At 45.4% G+C, this 20,900-nt stretch overlaps 1 protein-coding gene across 2 annotated transcripts in view; it reads left to right on the top strand.

Annotated features, from left to right (window-relative positions):
* Positions 1-5,651: 5,651 nt before the first annotated feature.
* Positions 5,652-20,900, top strand: part of LOC119394047 (facilitated trehalose transporter Tret1) — a 53,439-nt gene continuing 38,190 nt past the window's right edge. The window contains exon 1 of one of the 2 annotated variants that reach the window (XM_037661264.2): positions 5,652-5,776. In XM_037661264.2, the coding sequence (XP_037517192.1) occupies positions 5,698-5,776 (79 nt within the window). In that variant the 5' untranslated portion in view covers positions 5,652-5,697. Of the gene's footprint in view, positions 5,777-11,983; positions 12,073-20,900 lie in introns of those variants that run through there. The other variant, XM_037661265.2, reaches the window with a different exon arrangement.

Below are 20,900 nucleotides of genomic sequence, written 5' to 3'. Positions count from 1 at the left end.
TGTGTGTGTGTGTGTGTGTGTGTGTGTGTGTGTGTGTGTGTGTGTGTGTGTGTGTGTGTGTGTGTGTGTGTGTGTGTGTGTGTGTGTGTGTGTGTGTGTGTGTGTGTGTGTGTGTGTGTGTGTGTGTGTGTGTGTGTGTGTGTGTGTTTGAGAGGGAGAGAGAGACGTCACCTCATGCTATGAACGGGAGACGTGTCTTGGCTGAGATGCCATACTTTTGTTCTACTGCACGCGCACATCTTCGTCGTCGGCTTCTACTCTCATCGCTGCCTTCGTACGTCACAGAATTCACCCTCCCCCCGAAAGAGTGCGCGAGTTATCAACAACAAGAATAAACGAGGAGAGTTTGAGCACTCCGGTGGTGTCCAGCACAGCTCTGGTGGGCGAGGCTGGCTGTTACACATCATATGACACAGGCTTCCCCGGCGCCTTGTGTGGTGATGAAAACACAGCTTGAGCTCTCGTGAAAAACTAACGTTGGGATACCTTGTCGCATCGGCCGCTCATGTGTAGGTATCGGTTTCTTTATCGTGGCTTGCGCATGCTGGGCTTCGAGTTTTCGGGTGCCTTGATCGGGTCTGATGGGACGATGGCTGTGTTCTTCTAGAATGCAGAGGGTGGTTTCGCGTCTTTTTCGTCATTTTGTGTCCCGTTGTCTCAGTTGCTGTGATCCTAGACTTAGTCTTGATCTCTGGTGCAGAAAGCTTGTTTGACGTTCCATTTTGCGAAGATGTCTTAGATGTTGGATTTTTCTTTGCTTCAGTTGGTTTCCTTCTTGACGATCTCCTTTACGCCTCAAGTGTGCTTTCGATGAACATTTAGTTCGTCGCCGTCCTCGTTCAAATTTTGGTTGCAGTAGCTGAAGTTCATCTTGCGCGCTGCGGTCCTGCTGATATTGCTGCAGAAATTGCTGATTGCCTTCATCGTTGAATGCATCTGCACTGTTGGTTGTCTCAGCTTAACGTACTGGTGAGATGTACGCATGTTCCGTGTCACCTGAAGTAATAAATGCATTTTAGTTTTTATCGTTGAAGCTTGTATTGAATGCTGATTCCATGTTGCTTCGACTTTCCGGTGTGAGAGCACTAGACCACGGTGTTCACTAGACGATGATATCGCGAGAGACATCGCTTGGCCGCACTTCGAATCACACTGTTTGTCCTTTGCAGAGCTATTGAACGAGGCTCTTCTGACTCATGAATCCGTATGGATGGGTCGTGACTCGATGGAGTGTTTCCTGATTCATTATTTCCTCTATTGTGAACGTAGCGAGCTTGTGAGGCAGCCGGTGGTCGTCACGAAGAGCCACATCATTCAAAAACGAGGTGGCGGGCCGCGTATGTGAGCCGAAGATTCAAGTGCTTCGGATGCTCCAATAACTCCTCGAGTCCAATAGTGCTGTAAAGTGGTAAAAATTCCGATTTCAGTGTGGAAGCAAAGCCTGTCGAAAGGCTCGATCTCTTGGGCAAACTGAATGCCCAGTTGGGAAATGTAAATTCGTGCTCGATGTTCGAATTCGTGAAGACTGCTTATGACTGACGATAGAGTTCGAATGCCTCCCTCCAGATGGTGGGTTATAAACGAGTCTTCATTATATTCGTTAAAACGAATTATCATTTCTTCTTTAATCTTTTTTCATGATTCGCTGTTCTGAAAGATGTGTATGAGGTAAAATCGAAATGTCTCACCGCTGGCGTATTCGTTGAAGTTGCCGACCATCTCCCGTTCCGACCATGATGCAGCGGTAGCGCGGAGCTCGAATAGGCCGAACCAGTCCCGAACGGGCCCATCATCCGCTGATCCGGTACACCTTGGGATGCCAAGGTCCGCAGATGGTGCAGTCATGATGCTGGTACACGGTGGGCATCCGCTTCTGTAGACCCCATTCAGTCAAGGGATCTCTTCGTTGATGATGTGTGCCTGATGAAGTGGTTGCGAAGCCTTCATCGTGTCGCTATGAACGGGAGACGTGGCATAGCTCATACGCCATGTGTTTGTTTTGTTTTGTCGCTCACTTTTACTTTTGTTCTATTGCCCGCGCACTTCTTCGTCGTCGGCTGTTCTTGTCATCGCTTCATTCGTACGTCACACGCACAAACTATATATATATATATATATATATATATATATATATATATATATATATATATATATATATATATATATATATATATATATATATATATATATATATATATATAGTAGCCATCGCCAAGAAATGGTGACACATCCTTCATTTATATTTTTCCTTTCAATAAAGAAAAACGAATTGTGGTAATTTAAAAGACTGGTCGAGCTGCAATGTATGCGTACTCGCAATAGACTCCTACTGACGCATACTTAATGCATGCATGTAACGTCCATCATGTGCCCATTCTACCTAAGTGGCATCCCGTTGTTTCCCGTGCTTATTCAAAACTGCACAGCGGCAATATTGCAGGCACTTATCTCAATTGTTTCAATATGCCCTTCAACATGCGCATAAACGAATGCGCCATGCTTCCTAAAAGTAAACCGCTAAGAAAGAACAAAAGGGACGGTTGGCAAGGCTGCAGGCATAACGCGAGAGATAGACTAACCCATAGTCGCCACGCTGTCTGTGACGTCCACGCTGAGGAATCTGAACCGCGAGGTCATGCCTCGACAGAGATAGAATGCAGAAATGATAAGGGGCTCATGTGAAACCCGTCACACGGCCGGACAGCTTCCGTCATGTCACGAAGTTAAGCGCAGGGGGCAATTTTAGCCTTATATAAGACAAACGCGATATGACGCGACTACGGCACACGCACTCATGGCAACGCAACAGTCCCATGACGTCAACAGAATGGCGCCTAATAGGTCAGCAGTAAAACCCAACGCAATATAGATGAATACATTCCGCAGATGTGAGTCGCCGACATGCAGACGGACTGGTGCCAGACGATACGTCACGGGGTAACCATCAGACGGGCTCACAATCAAAACATGCGACCGTGTATGATTCAGAAGAGGGTCGCGGAAACCTTTTGGCGATTGTGCAGGGCCATCTGACGTCACCACGCGAGGATGACAAGTTGCAACAGCGTCTAAAATGAAACCAGCTGACCGGATTATCTTCTGGCTGGCTGTTGTTTCTGGATTTTGTGCTCAGCGTCAGCGAAAATAATTTTCAAAATTACGTAAGACTGAGTATATAAAGAAGAACAAGTTGTGCGCGCTAAGCAGTCATGTGTTGCGTTGCCAAAAATCTCACGAGCCACAGATAGCATCAGGTCTGTTTTTCGCAACTGCGGCAAGTGCTTCAACGTACCCTAAAAGTCCATATGGGGAAGCCAATGTATTCAAGACCCGTCCATGCGCGGAAATTCTTCACAGCTGTGCGCTCAATGAATGCTTAGGATTCGTTTAGTACATGTGTGTCTAGTCTCTCCGATTTGTCCTAGCCTAACGTTTTATAGCAGGAAAAGAAGGAATGCTTAGGAACCGAGAGAATTGCACTGAGGTTGTGAGTGCCTGGCCACATGCACATGTACGGGCCCGGAAGGAAGAAAATGAGGTTAGACGCAACGTAGCCACCTCAATAAATACACAATTTTCCAAACATCGCCATCTTCATCTTCAAGAGTTCCGAAAGCCCCGAACCTTACATGTTAAAAAATCTGCCAGCGGACACTCGACATGAGAGGGCCATATTACGCAGCAGTTTGAGAGCTCTCAATCGAGGGAGAATCAAATACACAACTCCTCCGACAAGGGAAGTTGATCCCTAAAGACCTTCATCGAAGAGGTGTCCGCGAGACGGCCAGCTCACAAAAAGCTTCAGCGACACAAACCGTAGATCCTTTGAGACCAAGTTATCAGAATCCGTCCTGACTAAATCACTTTCTCCATAAACCGCTCCATCTAGATAAACCTCCATCTAGGTAGCCAGGTTAAGTTGTCTCTAGATCAGGCAGGCTAAGTTATCTAATAGCTTGCGTGCATTAGCATTTTTCTTTATTTGCTTATGTAAATCGTGTAACGCAGCGGCGTTAGAGCGGATGTCCTACAGATAAACCCGCATTTTCACAGCAATGTGACTGGCTTGGTTATACCAGCCTGGATTTTCTGGAATGTTCTGCCTATTTACAACCGTACTCTCCGAACTGAAGTTCACTTCTCTGAAGTGTCAGCGTGGTAAATAATTGACGGTGTGATGATTATACCTTAAAATGTATACGTTTTACTTTGCCTCCTCTGAATCTGTTCCTACGCAATGCATACCGCTGTAAATTACATTTTACCCAAACTGTCTCGAGTCCCTCTCATGTAGCCTCACCTTTTCATAAAATGAAAAAAGTGCATTGATGCGGGCTTTTTGGTTGATGCTTAAACTTCGAAAACTGCGCTAGGACGGGACACAGAAATGTATTGTCACTTGTTTCTCTGACCCGCCATGGCGCTGCTTTCAAAGTTTCCGTGCCTTTCCAGCTTAACTGACTGCATGAGCCAGTCGCCTACCAAAGAGATTGGCTCATGCCACCGAAAGTTCATTTGTTAGAACTCGAAAAAATAGCAGGCCTGAATGTACGGTTCTGATGCCATTCGACCTGACTATGACCGCAATACATGGTCCCTCCTTTCTCCGCTTATGCTTGTCACAAAGGTGCTAATTTTGAAAATCTTCCTATTGAGACTCCTGAAGGACTGGCGACTCATCGCGGCTTGTATGCCGAAACCAGGCAAAAAATAGAACCGACAAGGAACTCCATACCGAAATCAAAAGAAGAATAGAGAGAGCAGAGGCATGCGCAGGGTTCTCCATTAGAGAGAGCAATGTTTCACTGCACTACCTTCCTAAAAAAAATCAGCTTCGAAATGGATGCGAAAATGAAAATGAAGCAATGACGTGCTTCCTACAATGGCTGGCCTTTGGTCCCCTGCTTTCCGGGGGTAACGGTAGGAAGAGTTCTTGAAATGCAACATCACTGGTCCCGGGCGCCATTATCGCCAAAACCCTGCATGTCCAGGCCGCTGCAGATTAAAGAATGACGGGACCGTTCCGACTGAGTAAAGGTATGAAGACTTGGCGCTCCCCTTAGATGATTAAGGGGGTGCAGCGACTAGCGTACCCACCCCCCTTTGCGTACGCCATGATAATGAGGGATATGTCAACATGGCAGTTAGCCTATCAACAACGACTTGCCGGAAGCGCTCTGTCAAAGCATAACCTCCTTGTTGGTAATCACCATTCACATCTTCACGCCTCCGTAAAGCAAACGAGCGGGTCACAAGACAGTCAATGTCATCGGCTCAGACAAAGTGGGTAACAAGTGCCACAGTCAGCAAAAATCTGTGGAACCCTGAACAAGCGCGTTAAGCATCTCTCGCAGAGCAGAAGGACGCGAAGCCCCGTCGTACCCTTGTCAACCTTCGCTGATTGCACTCTCGCATGTCCGATGATCTTGATCGCGCTGGCATGCCGTCTGGCAGAAACAAGCTGAGTCCGGTCCCTCCTGACTCTTTTTCGTTCATATGCTCGGCTGGGTGCGTTCCGCACGTGGAAATTCTTTCAAACTTGGCACTCTTCTGCAACTGTGAAGGAACTGCTTTCGAAGACCGTGCCTCTTTAACTCCCCTCGTCCTGTTCTCTCTTTCTCGGAACGCGGCATCTTTATACAGCTGTGCAACACGGATGGTAAAACAACCCAGAACATCGCCTTCACTTCTGACGAGATGATTCTTCCGAAGCCCGGTTCACTGCAACGCTTCGCTTCATCAGGCGAGCGGCAGCCTCTTTGGCCTTACGTTCGAAGTAAGTGTGTTTCGTTTTTCTTTATTTCACCACATCAACAATCTTATCATCAACAACGTTTTGCGCCCTCATAGCTGGCAGTATAAGACGAAACAGAGTTGCCTTGCGACTGCATCTAGAAAATGGATTAAATGGATCTTATTGGCAAAAATCATGTGATCTCCTAGGGTGCAGTAAGCGTTGCGGCTTTATAATAAAAAAGTGAGGTCCTGTAGTATGACATAGGATTTCTGGGGTTACGATTAACGCGCAAGTTTTTCGATAAAAATTTGTTATGGTGCTGGTATGGATGTCGTGTAGGTTCAGTAGATAAGGTGAAGGTCATTTTTGTGGGCTAGCTATGAAAATGACAGGAGTATGATTACTTTCGCTCGGTGTTACCGGCATAACCACAGTGCGCGAACGCTACATGCTCGTACAGGCTCCGGAAGCATACTTGCCAATCAGTATCGTTTTAAACAAGTTATAATTAAGCGTGCGCCGCGGCCAAGTCGCGTGATGAGGATAGAAAACAGATGGTCACTCAGGGAGACGGACTTGAAGCGCGACCAAGGACGGCCAAGATTTAGGTAGAGGGACGAAATATATAACTTTGCAGCTCACGCGTCCGAGATCATTCGGAGTTCCCTTCGTCCTGTAGTGAACATAACATGGGCTCACGATGATGATAATGACTGTGAGGCTTCTCGTCATTACATTTTATTTACGTCTTACTTTTCACAATAATAATATCTGGGCTTTTACGTGCCAAAACCACGATATCATTGAGGCACGCCGTAGTGGAGGGCTCCGAAAATTTTGTCCCTATGGCATTCCTTAACAGGCATTGACATCGCGCAGTACACAGGCCTCTATAGAATTTCGCCTCCATTGAAATGCAACCGCCGCAGCCGGGATGGAACCCGCGACTTTGGGTCGGCAGCCGGACACCGCTTACCGCTTACTTTTCACAAAACATTTACTCATGCGATTTCAGGATAGTTGACAAAGGCAAGACACCAAAATTTGTGCATGCCCGCGTGGTCACAGAAAATCAGGTGGGACAGGATAGGGAGGAACACGTACGCTGTCCCGGACGAGATAACTTAATTTAGGATGTCGTAGGTTGCGGCTTCCGCCGTGTATGTTGTCGGTCTGTTTGTGCACCTTTTGTGTGTCACTTCGTTTCTTATTCAAGTTTTTTTTAACAGCAGAGCTGTTGAAGCTCGAGGTTAGGTCCCGGATCATGTGCAGGAACTCTCCGAGCTTTGACGTCACTGCCCGTTGCCTAGCAGCCACCTGGAACGTCTGCGCCTAGCAACGTGTTGGAGTAAGGAAAAGAGGAAGAGAGATGTGCAGAAAATGAGTAGAGTAAAGAAATAAACAAAATATAATTTCTTGGCGAGGTGGTTTTCGAACCCGGGCACCCACGGGCCGAAGGCGAGCCTCGTATTCACTCGGCTATCCAGACACGTTAGCAGAGAAAGCATTTATGGGAACCATATAATTGCGTTGCTTTGAGCGAGAGAACGAAAACAAAATAGACAGAAAGAGAGAAAAAAGAGAAACAGAAAAGGAGAATGAAACAAAGGGAAAGAAAAAGAAAGAAAGAACGATAAAGAAATATATACAGAGAAATAAAGATATAGAAAGAGAGAGAAATAAAGCATAGCATACCCGTGTATAGCATAGCATAGCAGGGAGGTGGGAAAGGGAAGTGTGGGTGAAGAGGAGAGAATAGAGGAGGGCAAGGTCATCAGCTGCACTGTTTCCTCAGTCCTCGCACCACTAACGCGTAGCTGCCCCAATCTTTTTCCATTTTTTGTTATTTCCTGAGTCAACATACCAAGTAAGCTCTCAGAGAGATTCCTGCCTTCTTCTTAAAGAAGCTCTCACTTCCTCCCAGTTCAGCACCTTCAGACAACAACCAGAGCACGAGCAATTTGTTCTGTCGATCGGTGTGGCTCATGATTCAGGTCTTTCTTGCTAAGTGCGAAGTATTCAGGCAAGATTATTTTCCTGGCACGGCGGCCTCATTTCAGTGGCGCAGGAAGCGAAAAATCTTCGTGTGTTTGAGTAAGCGCCTCTTGAACAAGCTCCGAGAGATGGAAACTTCGTTGGGCCATCTAATACGACGCATCTCGCCAGCCCTGCGTTTCTTTCAACGCTCAAGCCTCCTGTAGCTGTTGTTTTTGTTGAAGTTTTAATTAATTTACGGTGAGGATTGCGTTCGTATACTGCACAAGACTGCTTGACTGGAACTTCCTTTGACTACGTGACAGGTCGAGCCACCTCCAAGAAGAAGGGTCCATGAACTTTGTCCCAGTAAGTTAAATAAAGCGGGAACGACGAATGAAGTGTTGTTCAAGTGTTCTTCAACCAACAAGAGCTATCTTTGAGGCACTTGGGATAAATTCTTATCAATAGGCAGGCGACAGACTTTTGGGCTTTAGCACTTTTTGCAGTATTTGCACTTTTTGGGAAGACCTCCTTCATTCTATTTCTTTGAACATGGAATGGGTCAGAGATTACCGAACGGGTCGAAACATACCGATAAAGTAACGCGTATTGAGGAGCATCATTCGATGACATTGTGCCTTCAAGCGAAGTCTGATTCAAGGCGAGTATCTTTCGAGGATATTGTATCTTCCAAGCTTTTCTATGGCCCGAGTTGTGGGTGACTGAGAGGCTTCCAGGCACAAGGCACGAATTTGCGCACGCTGCTGTTTTTAGTTTGCCTCGTATTTCTCGCAATAGACATATGTGTGTTTATTTGTCATAGTTCCATCAGAGCCATTAAGACATTAAGAGAGAAATAAAAATAATTGAATAAGTACAGGTAACACATTAACATATACAAAGCAATAATCTAAAATGCAGCTGCGCATGAACCGCGAAAATGGAGGAAAATAAATAATTAGAAAAGTCTACAAGAGGCGTCAAATGCTACACTTGAAAATGAAATTGCAGCTGGTACTAAACGACAGCGTCGCAACTGAGGGCGGAAACATTGTCCGTTAAGTGATTTTAATCTGCTATTATGGGTGACAAAAAACAATTTCTAAACATTTCTGTTCTACCTTTCTGTTCCCTAAACTTGTTAGTATTGTATAAGTGGTAGTTCCTGCTCTAGACAAAAGCATACTGTAAAACATTTTAAATCACTTTGTTGGTGCGATTTTTCAGCGTTTCCGATCCGATGTGGTCCCTCGCAAGAAAGGCGCTAAACGCTGTGTGTGAAATTCTCATGCATAACAGCTATCGTATAAGTACTTAGAAAGTAAGGTGAACATAAAATATTTCATTATTTAGAGCACTAATGGGTGAATAATGGCAATGATGCTTCTCAGGAAGCTGCAATTATCCAGGAAAATAAGAGTTTCCATATAAAATGCTAACCTCTATTATGATGCCATTATGTTTTCATCAACTTAGACGAGAAAAGCGCGAAAATGCCAGCTAAACCAATCGGCCACCCTTCTAAGTTTTCAATAAGACGTAACAGCGCTCATTATGTGGAGGAGCGACGCAATAGCTGATAAAATGAGTGGTATGTATTACACTGTTGTTTGTTTTTTTTATTTATAAGACACCTAATAGGCCCTGAATGTGACATCGAGTAAGGAGACATCACAACAATAAACAGATGAATACAATGGGGGCAGGCCTAATATTACGAAAGAATAATAGAAACGACCAAATAGCAACACAGAATGAAAAAAAAAAAACAATAAAATATACCGAGAATGCACAAGCTTAACGTCATTGCTTAAAGCGACAAGGCCCATTAAGTGAAACTTGCGCGCCACTGATGAGAGGACCTTGTACCTTTCATTGTAGAACAATTTGATCAGGAAGGCTATTACACTGATATGCGACACGAGGGACAGCAAGTGAACTTAACGCACGAGTTTTACCAAAAATGTGCTTGGAACGAAGGTGATTAAGTAATCGTGAACACGTGCGTCCGGGCATGCGAGGGTAGTTGACTTTATGAACTATGGTTGTTTAAACCAACTGCACTTTCTAAAAATGCAGTTTGTGTAAGTACTTAATAATTGTTGGGGTTTAACGTCCCAAAACCACGACATGATTATGAGGGGCGCCGTAGTGCAGGGCTCCGGAAATTTCGACGACCTGGGGTTCTTTAACATGCACCTAAATATAAGTACACGGGGCTCAAGCATTTTCGCCTCCATCGGAAATGCGGACGCCGCGGCCGGGATTCGATCCCGCGACTTTCGAGTCAGCAGCCGAGCACCATAACTACATATTCCGCATCACCGTGGCGGGTGTGTAGGGATTTGCAGCTTCATCTGCGATACTACCAGAAACTGAAATTTTATCCAGTACAACAGGCAGTGACGCTGCTGAAGTGAAGCCAGCATTTAACTAACTTAGTAGCGTGCGCAGAACATTTCTCCTGCAGTAATTTTAACGGAGCTTGAGATTTCACTTCGGTTTTCATTGGGCTCTACTGCACATATGTAGATAACTGACGATGCTGGGGGTCTTGTGCTCCTGGTACTAATACTCAATACAACGCATAAAGTCCCTAAAAACACCCGCTTGCTATGAAATAAATCATTCGTGAACCTCTTTCATTCGTCGTCCTCGCAAATGTGAAATTCCTGCATGGAGGAGGGGTTCATCCTATCGTAGACATACTTGCTACGCAGGGGCGTAGCCAGGGGGGGGTTGAGGGGGTTCAAACCCCCCCCCCCCCCGAAATTTTTCAGTTTTGCTTGCGTATATATACACGCACACATACAAACGCACGCACGAACATACATAAAGTATGGTTGAACCCCCTCCCCCCCCCGAAAAAAATTTCTGGCTACGCCCCTGTTGCTACGTCACATTCGCGCCATATTCCCATACGCATTCAGGAAGAACGCCCTATGCTATCATCCTCGCCGATGCATTCATTTGGATGCGCTGTTAGTGACGTGGAATATTGCTTGCTCAAATGACCGACAACTCGTAGAAGGATGTGAGCCTCTCTTTGACGCACTCAAACGACATTGAACGGATCCGTGGGCTGCCGTGACGAACTTAGCCTACCTGTACAGGACCCTGGACACTTGGACAGCAGTGTACAGACACTGCTGAGAGTTGATTCACCTCGAGCTGACGTTTTTGTTGCTACAAATCTATTAAGCGACTAATTGTAAACCTCGCGGATCGTTTGATGCCGTAGAAATTATAATTGAGTACAAATCTCTGTATATCCAATATAGCCTTTCCATCACTAGACTTTAAACGGCAACTGAATCTTCCCACAATGACGCAATTCAGTTAGGCGCACTTCGATTCTCCTATATGCTATACGCTTGAGCTTCGGTTCGTAGAGTTCGACTGCGAACGCTTGTTAGAAGAGACTCATCTTGTGCGACAAGTTTCGCCTATACAGATTATGCGTTCCACAAATGTAGATTGTATTCAAGACGTCAACATTCCGCAATCAGTAATGAGCAATTCGGGTTCAGTATATTTCCCTATTCCCGCGGTGATTTATGTATGCTTCTGGAGCACTAGCGCAGTTAACGTCAGCGACTCGAGATCATCTCTGCCGCCCCTACGTTGCTTATCAGTGTGATTACGCAACACAAGGAGCTACTGTGACGAAATCGTCTCTCCCTCGCGTTCAGTCTCGGAAAGCGGAGAGCGGGAACAACAACGCCAAGCCCATCGGCATCGACTGCACTGCTTCTCTTTCTCTGGTCATTCTTCCAGGCGCAACTATCGGTCTCTCACAGAGATCCACAATCGAGCTACCTCCTCAAGCTCTTATCGGGACGCACTTCAAAAACTGCTCCGTCCTGTCCGTGTCCTGCCTACACGCGGCTTTTGTATTCGCCGCTCAGCACAGAGTGTAAGCAATGAAGCAGTAGAGAGAGAGGAGGAAACTTCGAGAGAAAGAGCGAGCAGGAGGGGAAGACGGTGTGACGCCAGTCTCAAGCTCCAGGAGTGCCCCACCCATGGAAACTGTCTAGCACTTTGAGGCTTGGCGAAAGGAAACGTTCTCAGCTGCGAACATAGCAGGATCCAACTTCGTCCAAGAAGCATCAGAGCAGGCGAGTGGGCTGGCTGCACAGTGGAACCACTGTGGTGTGGCTATTTCAGGTCCACCGCAAAACGGGCCGCTTTAGCCTGGAGCTTCTGAGACCCAAGTGTAGATTCTCGTAGACTCCTACTTTATACCCTCGGCTAGAAGACTCGGAAGTAGTTACCCCTGAAGGTATTGGCAATGAGTTTCAAGGAAGAACGCAGGCCGTCCGGCGCACCTCAGCACCTCAACTGCCAGTTCGAGAAAGGTGAGCCTGTGCTCCTTGTTCTCATTCTAAGTTGCAACTAAACGCTTTTCCGGACCAGGAAATTCTTGCATCTATGGATCTACAAGCCTTCTGGGTGGTCTATAGAGATGAAGCGATCTTTATGACTGCAGCACTGAATACAATGAACGCCATTCACAAACAATAGCACAGAGAGTTGCAACCGAAAAAAAAAACACTTTTTTTTCACTTGTTCTGTTGGGTTAGCCTCCAAACTCATTGTGTCCATAGCGAACATAAACCAACAAGTGTGTTCAGAGTCAGTGATGTAGAGCTAGTGTCATGACACAGGAGGAGCCACGGAGACCAAGAAACGCCTGACGTTAATGCCATATACAAGGGCATTCTGGGTTCCTTTACCTTTACCTAAGATCTTCTACAAGGAGGTGATCCTTCAAGCAATGACGTTGATCAGAAATGACAACCCTTCTAGTGCGCTGTGCGCTGGCAGCATAATCTATATGATACCGATAATCTAAGCCGTCTGGACATGCAAAATTGTACCAAAGTAAAGAAAATAAGAATGTTCGTATTGCCAACTCACGTCTTACTATTATTATTGCGATAGCAATTATATGGACAGTCTCGGCTGAATTTTGCCGTCGCCGCCGCCGCCATGCACCGTATATGTATAAGTATGTATATATATACGAGGGGCGTTCAATAAAGATTTCCCCTGACCCATTTCCTGTGGACGGAGAGCAACGAAACTTTGCAGATTTATTAGTCCTTCTCTACATAGGTGACACCCCGGGACACACACTTCTCCCATCTTTTTATGTAACTATAAACACCTCACTTGTAGAAGTCGACAGGTTGCTCCAAAAGCCATGTTGTAACTTCAGAAATCAGAGTCTCATCATCTGGAAAATGCTTGCCCTTCAAATATGACTTCAATGTTGGAACGAGGTGGAAGTCCGATGGTGCGAGGTCGGGTGATTAAGGGGAATGCGGTAGAATTTCAAAGCCGCAGGAGCGTGCTTCCGTCTGGGCAACATGTTAGTTGTGAACTGGGGTATGGTCTCGCAGAAGGCGGACGCCTTTGGTGAGCATGTCACGTCTTTTGTTTTTGATGGTCTGTCGCAATTCCCGCAGCAGTGAAGCATAGTATACCCCTGTAATCGTGGCACCCTTTGCTAGGAAATCCACCAAGACTACTCCGTGCTGGTCCCAAAAGACTGTGAGCATGACCTTGCCCGTCGAGGGCTGGGTGCGTGCTTTCTTTGGAGGCGGTGAGTCCAAGTGCTTCCATTGCATCGACTGGACTTTAGTCCCCGGATCATAGTGATGGACCCAGCATTCATCCTGTGTAATCAGTCTGTTCAAAAAGTCCTGCTGGTTTCCGTGGCACATGGTCAAAAGAGCCTGGGAGCATTCAACTCGTACCTGCTTTTGGAAAGGTGTGAGCAGCCGGCGAACCCAGCGATCGGATACCTTACGCATATGAAGATGGTCCTGAATGATTTTTTCCATGGACCCCACACTAATCTTGACATGTTGGGCTAGGTCTCGAACGCTAATGCGGCGATTTTCCAAAATGGCGGCCTTCACTTGCTCGATGGTGTGTTCATTGACAGCGTAGTGGGGTCGCCCTGCAATCGGAGCCGCTTCCACGGAAATCAGACCATATTTGAATTGGCGATGCCAGTTATTCACTACATCATATGATGGGGAATCCTCCCCATAAACCTCTTTTATCTAGTCGAACGTCTCCCTTGGAGTGCGGCCTTTCATGTACGGGAACTTGACTGCTGCTCTGTATTCCACTGCATCCATGATCACACCTCACACCACTTCAGCACCTCTAAAAGAAAGACCGTTATTAGTTTAGAGTTGCAAATTAGCACGTGACCTACAGTGACTTATGTCATTACACGTGCGCAGTTTCAGCATCCTGCAATAAAAGGAAGTTAGTCAGGGGAAATCTTTATTGAACGCCCCTCGTATATATATATATATATATATATATATATATATATATATATATATAACTTTTCTTTGGGGCTTTTATATATATATATATATATATATATATATATATATATATATATAAAAGCCCCAAAGAAAAATGCTTCCGCTGCGCGGAATCGAACCAGGGACCTCTTGCTCCGCAGCGAGTGGCGCTATCCACTACGCCACGAAAGGCAGATCCTCCACGTAGCTAACGGCGAGCGTTATATACACACCCTTTACCGCTGGACGGACTCAGAGACGGCAGGCGATAATGAGCGTTTCTTCATTACAAGCGAGATGGCGCTAGGAGCGCGACGAGCGCATTTAAGTCTTCGGCTCGCTCGCTCGCTTCTTATATTTGCGCAGGGAGAACCTTGCCCTTCCGCTGTCTGCTCGCGCGGTTTTCTCGTGGTGAGGGGAAGAGGGATGTTTCACGCTTTCACCGCGATGTCCGCGCTCATGTTACGGAGCGTACGAAAGTCACTCGAGCTCAAGAGACGCCGCTAAACGAACAAACAGAAGATGAGCGCGAACTATCAAGTGTCACAGCTCGACACTTGAAGCACGCTAGTTTCCATCGCTGCTTCGGCCGCCTTTGCAACAGGAGCGCTGTTCAAACTCAGAGTATCCATTGGCGAGCCTCACTTCGTATAGCATTAGTTTCTTGCTATCGCATTCATTGCTTCGCCCTTGCGGCGAAACTGTGACCGTTTTTTTTCTTACCCAGTGTCTTTCTGGGGCATGCGCGGTACTGATTTTTAAAGGGGTCATGAAGCACCCCTCGGGCTGATTGAAAAAACACATCCTGCGGAAAGCTGACACGGCTATGAACTGCTCTGCCAAATATTACAGTCGTGCGCGCCGCGTAATGGCCACAAGCGGAGCGCGAAGTTGCCGTTTCCCCAGGCACCCTCTTTTCAAACAGAGGCCGGTTCTCACTCTCGTCGGTGGGCGGGGCGTCTGTCCGCTGTACGTCGCAAGAGACATAGCATGCTTATTGGCCGATAGCCGACGTAAATCGAGAGCGGCGTTCGGATCAGATGCGCTTCTTGCCGCGGGGTGCCGCTACTTGCCGGCGCCGCACTCCTCAGTACACGGTAGCCGCATCGCGCAAGCGAATCACAGCGGGAGAGCGATCGCGTTTCATGACGCGCGCTGGCGTAACTTCTTTCCCCCATGCCATCCCTCCCTGTCTAGCTTCCAGTGCGCTCGTCGGCACGAGAAAAGAGAGAAAGCGCTGGGAGCGTGCGCCAAACCCCCGTAACTCCGCTGATTCTTGACGGATTCGAGAAATTTTTGCGGCAATCGATTCGGGAGGCAGTACACTCCGATACTGAGGCCATTAGATCATTACTTGGAAAAGTGGTTCATGACCCCTTTAACACCCTTAGAAACACGACATGCAAAGTATTCCAACAATTTTGTTGGGCTCATGGCTAACTATACGGTTTAAGGACGAGCGGTTTCATAACTGGTTATTTTGCTTAAAACCAAGTAGGTTATCCCGTCTTACAGCGCATAAAGTCGGCAGCACATGCATTTTTCAATAAGGTGCAATCAATCGTCCTCCTAGTCATATAGTTTACATATTGTATTCATAAATAGGGCTCCCAAGCTTTGACGCTACGTTTTGAAAACGATAGCCTCAGATATGTTTTACTGCTCGAAAAAAATGAAGTCATGCTCTGTACTACAACATCTGAAACACCGGTGTTGAAATTGTAACTGTAGAGCTCTGACATTACAATTCATATCTCTGCGGCTTAACTGTCTTCACTCCTTTGCTCCCCACTAGAGTCACATCATTTCTTGATATATACTCCAATCTCGTAATCATTACAGGGAACAACTTGTTTGTTTAGTATTACATTCTACTTCTTGGCGCGTTAACAAGCACATGCAGAAAACAGTATTCTGCTCATTCTGGCCTACTATTAATACTCCACTTGTATGTCTCTGTGCTTTTCACACGAAGTGGTATAGTTGCAATAAGGTTGTAGATCACTTCTAAATAAACGTCTCATAGTAAATATATATCAAGTTCTTGAGTCCACGGAAGAGCTTACTTTTGGCAGAGTAACAGTTCTGTCACACGTGCTTAACCGAGTATTTATAGAAAGAGGCGGGTTATTGATGATCTAGATTCCTAGGACAAGACATCATGTGGTGCTCTATATTAGTCAACAGGCTCCTCACAATATGATATTAAACAGAGATCGAAACGTTAAGGGATTCTGTTACAGATAGAATAAGAGCGGGCATTCAGTTCTTGTCTACTTACCGCTTATTAAAGTCAAGACTATTTATATTCGAAATATCAACACCATCACAAACTTACATGCACAAATTTACGAGCGAGAAGCAATGGCACGCCTGAATTTCATAGATGCTATGTGCCCTGGGCTGTATGTGCAGGGTGCAATTGTACACCTTCTACTGAAAAACATGTTGGATATTACTTATGAAATAGGCCAGGAAGCTGCGTACTGAACAATTTCATGGACACAGTTTATAACCTCCCTAATTTATCGCTATAGAAAATATAATACAAAGTATTTGGTAACATATATAAAAAGTGACATATCCAATATCCGGTTAGAGATATTACTCATGTGTTTCTATATATACTACAGCATGAAAGTTGTTTCCTGTGGGCTCTAGCTGACAGCATCAGGACTACCAACAAGTCCCTATCAATGAGGTTAGCTCAGAAGAACACCTTTCAAGTAAAGTTTCGAAGAAATAAATTTTCAAATAAGGCAGTCCTGAGGTTGCAATTTTTTTTCTCTTAACATGAACAAATTTTTGCACCCTTCAAAAACAGACAAGGAAATGAGATCACATTGTTTAAGACAAGCAATGTTCTCGCATGAATTAAGACATTGAGAAAGTAGACTGAGTTTGGCACAAGTTTGTTTGTTACTCCGTCAAAATGACAGATGTCATTTTACTTTTAATGACAACTGGCTATGTGACTTTAGAGGACCAAAGTGGTTAATTTAGTGTGACTGGTCTTCACAACACTGTTTTGTGGAATAAGTAGGCCGTTATGGTATCTCTATGAAGCAAGTCTTCATGCTTGCATATTGTTTCATTCCAGCATTATGCCACGTTGCAGCTACGGCGACTAAACCCATAAATCTTCATATTCTAAATAATCTATGTGTCATATTTGATAGCGGCATTTCTACGTAATACCTGTAGTGGTACTCGCATGTCGAGCAAAGACGTGAGAGTGCTGCTGAGAGACAGTTTTGTTTTAGTGAACAACTTTCAAATCATTTTCGTTAACCAAGTGCGTGAGAAAAATATATCTGAGTTTAGGGCGTATTCTGTCATAGCCGCCAAAAGCGTGTGCACATTTCTCGTGCTTATCACGTTTTACTAAGAGTCCAGAAAAGGAAATATACATATTATTCATATACGTGCAAGACCAATATGTTTATCAAACGGGTCACCTCGCTGTACACACGATTTAATTCTTCCCAGCGTCATGTGGTGCATTGACGTCATTATCAGTATCACCGTCACCTCGTTTAGCGAATGTCGCATGGTTAAGACAATAAAAACAAGACGCAAACGTCATCCCTTACGCGAATGCATTTCATCAACCGGACGTCTGGCGATATGATATGCAGTCGACTTTCGCTGTGGCTTCGTGGTTCTTGCCTTTTTCTCCAGTTCTTCTTTCCTTCAATCGCTGCCGCTTTATTATCCCATTAAAACCGCTGTCGGCGCCCCCGCTATATTGTGAGTCATACTAAAAGTAGAGCTGAGGTTTGTGCGAAACTATAGATAGATGGATAGATAGATAGATGTGTTGCCTGGTCTTTTCGTTTCCTCTCTTGGTTTACACAAGCAAGCACGTGATTCATTTGCGTCATATCGGGCGCTGACTACGTCGGGAACTTTTTTATACACCTACAGCCTTTCTTAACGACCGGAAAATTTTCGCAGTCTTTCACCGAACCAATGATACGCTACCTGCGCATAATATAACCGGTTCCCTGTACCATATGATTACATTTGCCGATCGCATGATTTAGAGCAGCCCGATAGCAGTGCGCAAGTGCGTTGTCACGTGACTTTTTTTTCATATTTCGTGGTCTTTTTTCTAGCAACGCGAAAAAAAGGACTACGCGAGGCGTAGCGCATAGAAAACAATTCAATCGGTAGTTCCTCAAGGTGCTCTACAACTCTGCTATCATGCTTTGGATGTTCAGCCAATAATTAAAATTATGTGGGTATATGTACTTAACTAGAGAATTTGTTTTGGAGGAAGTGAAAAATAGCCTGAGTAACCACTGACTAGTGCGAATTGCATGCGTTCGATTTAATTCCCTTCCGACACGCCTTTCATTTTTTAAGTCATGGCTCAAGTTACGTGCGACAATCTTTTTATTACCTTAGGAGTCGCTGTTGTAGCTCGTGACGCGCAGTCATTTCTTGATATCGCCAGCCGATAGTATGAGGAAAACCGTTATCATCTTTTGAAAGGCCTTCAACCCGTTGTCAGATTATACGCTGCACGCAAGTGCCGCGGCACATCATGGAGGAGGTTTGCGCCAGTCCTCACTAGCTTGCCTAAGTAGTCATGCGAATAATCAATCTTTATTAATTGGGCGTCTGACAGCGATAGTTATCATATTGCATTGTGTCCCCCTGAAGACACGACTTATTTGTAAATGTGGCATTCACCTACAACCCAGTGCTGAATCTTAAGAAAACCACATATCTTAATTTCAATCACTCTCTATATCAGCTTAAGAGTTGTTCTGGTAACGTAATTGAACGGCTTTGCGACTTTGTAAGTTGATCATTTGAAACAGGATACCGGAAAACTTTAGTAAGTTCTCGAGGCTCCAGGAAGGTCAGGAAGATGACATCGTTTCCTGTCGGTTCGCGTATATGGACGTCTTGCGTGTTAGGAACAAGAATATGTGCACAAAATGTAGGCTCGAAGCATTGCGCAAATTGTTGCGCCTAGCTTGTAAGGCTCGTGAGTCTGTGGCGAAATAGTTCCGCGGATAGACGGAGTGAAAATTCTGAGCGAAGTCTCCCTTGGTACCATCAGATGATAGGTGACCACATATGTGTACAGACTTTTTATCGCTTCGCGGAACTGATATGTGACGGGGCTGTACACTTGCGTCCATACTCGAGTCATCTCAATGCCGAGCTGCACTTTAGTGGTGAGATACCGACCGAACCGACGCAGAAAACTATAAACCAAGAAAAAGTAATCAATGTCAATAAGTGCGTGCTTTATTCAATGGATTGCGCTTTCTATAACGTATATTTATATTGTGACGGGGATGTTCCAATACTGCGTGTCATTTTACTGCGTAGTCATGTAGAAAACAGATTGAGCCATTTTCATACCCATGTAGGTAGTTTTTTTTTCTCCTTTTTTCCTTTGCGCCATGAACACTGCTGCAGCATAATATGAATCATACTGAAGTAGTTGTGATGGAACTAGCGTTGATATTTGCGTGTTTTTCGAGACGGCTTACCACATTCCCACATCCCCATTTTTCATAAACTCATATAGCCCATTCGATCATTTTGTTTATACCAGGGTTCTCAAACTTACCACAGCTAGTGGGCCGCAGTCACGAAATCTAGTGCCGCAAGGAACGGGAGAGTAAAGAGAGAAGAAATAGTAGAGAAGGAAAGGCAGGGAGGTTAACCAGTTTAGGAAAACCGGTTTGCTACCCTACACATGGGAACAGGGTGGGGGAGATTTAATGATGGAGAGGAAAGATAGCACATGACACAGCACACACCGAGTCAGTCGGTCACTCTTGCATGGTACGCGACATTTCTCTCACAGCCGCTTGTCTAAGTTCGTTTCTCTTAAAAACCTCAGCAGTGCCTTCGTCGCCTTCAGCTGCGATGTCTGCTGTTGACGGCATGCAAGAATTGTTTCAACAGACATTTGTCTACTGTCAAGGTGCGCTAGAACGGACGCCAGTGACTGTCTCTGAACATTATATACCGGACAGTCGCACAGGACGTAGTGTAGCGTCTCCTCGCAACGACTATAACGGAGGTTGAAGCGGGAAAAAATGGGGAGGGGGGGGGGCTGTTGACAGAAAAGGTCACGCTGCTGTTTGAAGGAACGTATTTCTTTTATCTCTTATATGTATCATTTCTGAAGCGGATTTGGCGTCAGGATTCGAGCAACATATCGATGCTGATATCCAGAATTACTCCAATGTGGACGACGACTGTGAAATATAGAGATTTTGTTCCGCGGTTATGTTTCTTCAGCACATGATGACCGCATGGGGTGTCTCACACACAAAAAAAACGCTTCATACGAGTCCCGTCTCTGTAGCTTACCGTAACAAAGCGTTATTATTCGCAACAGGCGAGTTAATAATACGAATATTGTTTAGGAAAGTCACAAACATTTGTTTCCTTGCGGGCCGCACGTTTGAGACCCTTGCTTTATACCGTTTTTTCTTACGGAGAGCCAAAAAACTGGCCAGACTTCGCGAAATGTGGCGGGACTAGGGCGAGAAGTATCGAGACATCGTGAGATCTCGTGAGACTTGGCCAAACCTACTGTACCGTGACACGGAAAGAGCTGGCGAAACCTGACGAGATTTCGCGCGACCGCGTGTAAAGATTCCAAACAATTCTTCGCATTAAAAATATTACCATAATACGGTGGCCCACTGATAGCAGTAGCTCCAGCTAATCATAGAGCGTTGCCGCATTCTAGCGATTGTTACGGTAACAATGTTTTTGCTTGCCCTAACACAAGAGCGAAGATGTAACACCTCGACATGTCGATGCTAAACTGTGCAGTTTTGTGTCGTATGGCACTACTTTAAACACATTTCCCAGGT

This window comes from Rhipicephalus sanguineus, chromosome 5 (genome assembly GCF_013339695.2).
Source record: "Rhipicephalus sanguineus isolate Rsan-2018 chromosome 5, BIME_Rsan_1.4, whole genome shotgun sequence".
NCBI lineage: Eukaryota > Metazoa > Arthropoda > Arachnida > Ixodida > Ixodidae > Rhipicephalus > Rhipicephalus sanguineus.
Note: the sequence above shows the minus strand (reverse complement) of the source record. Positions and strands in the feature narration are given on the sequence as shown.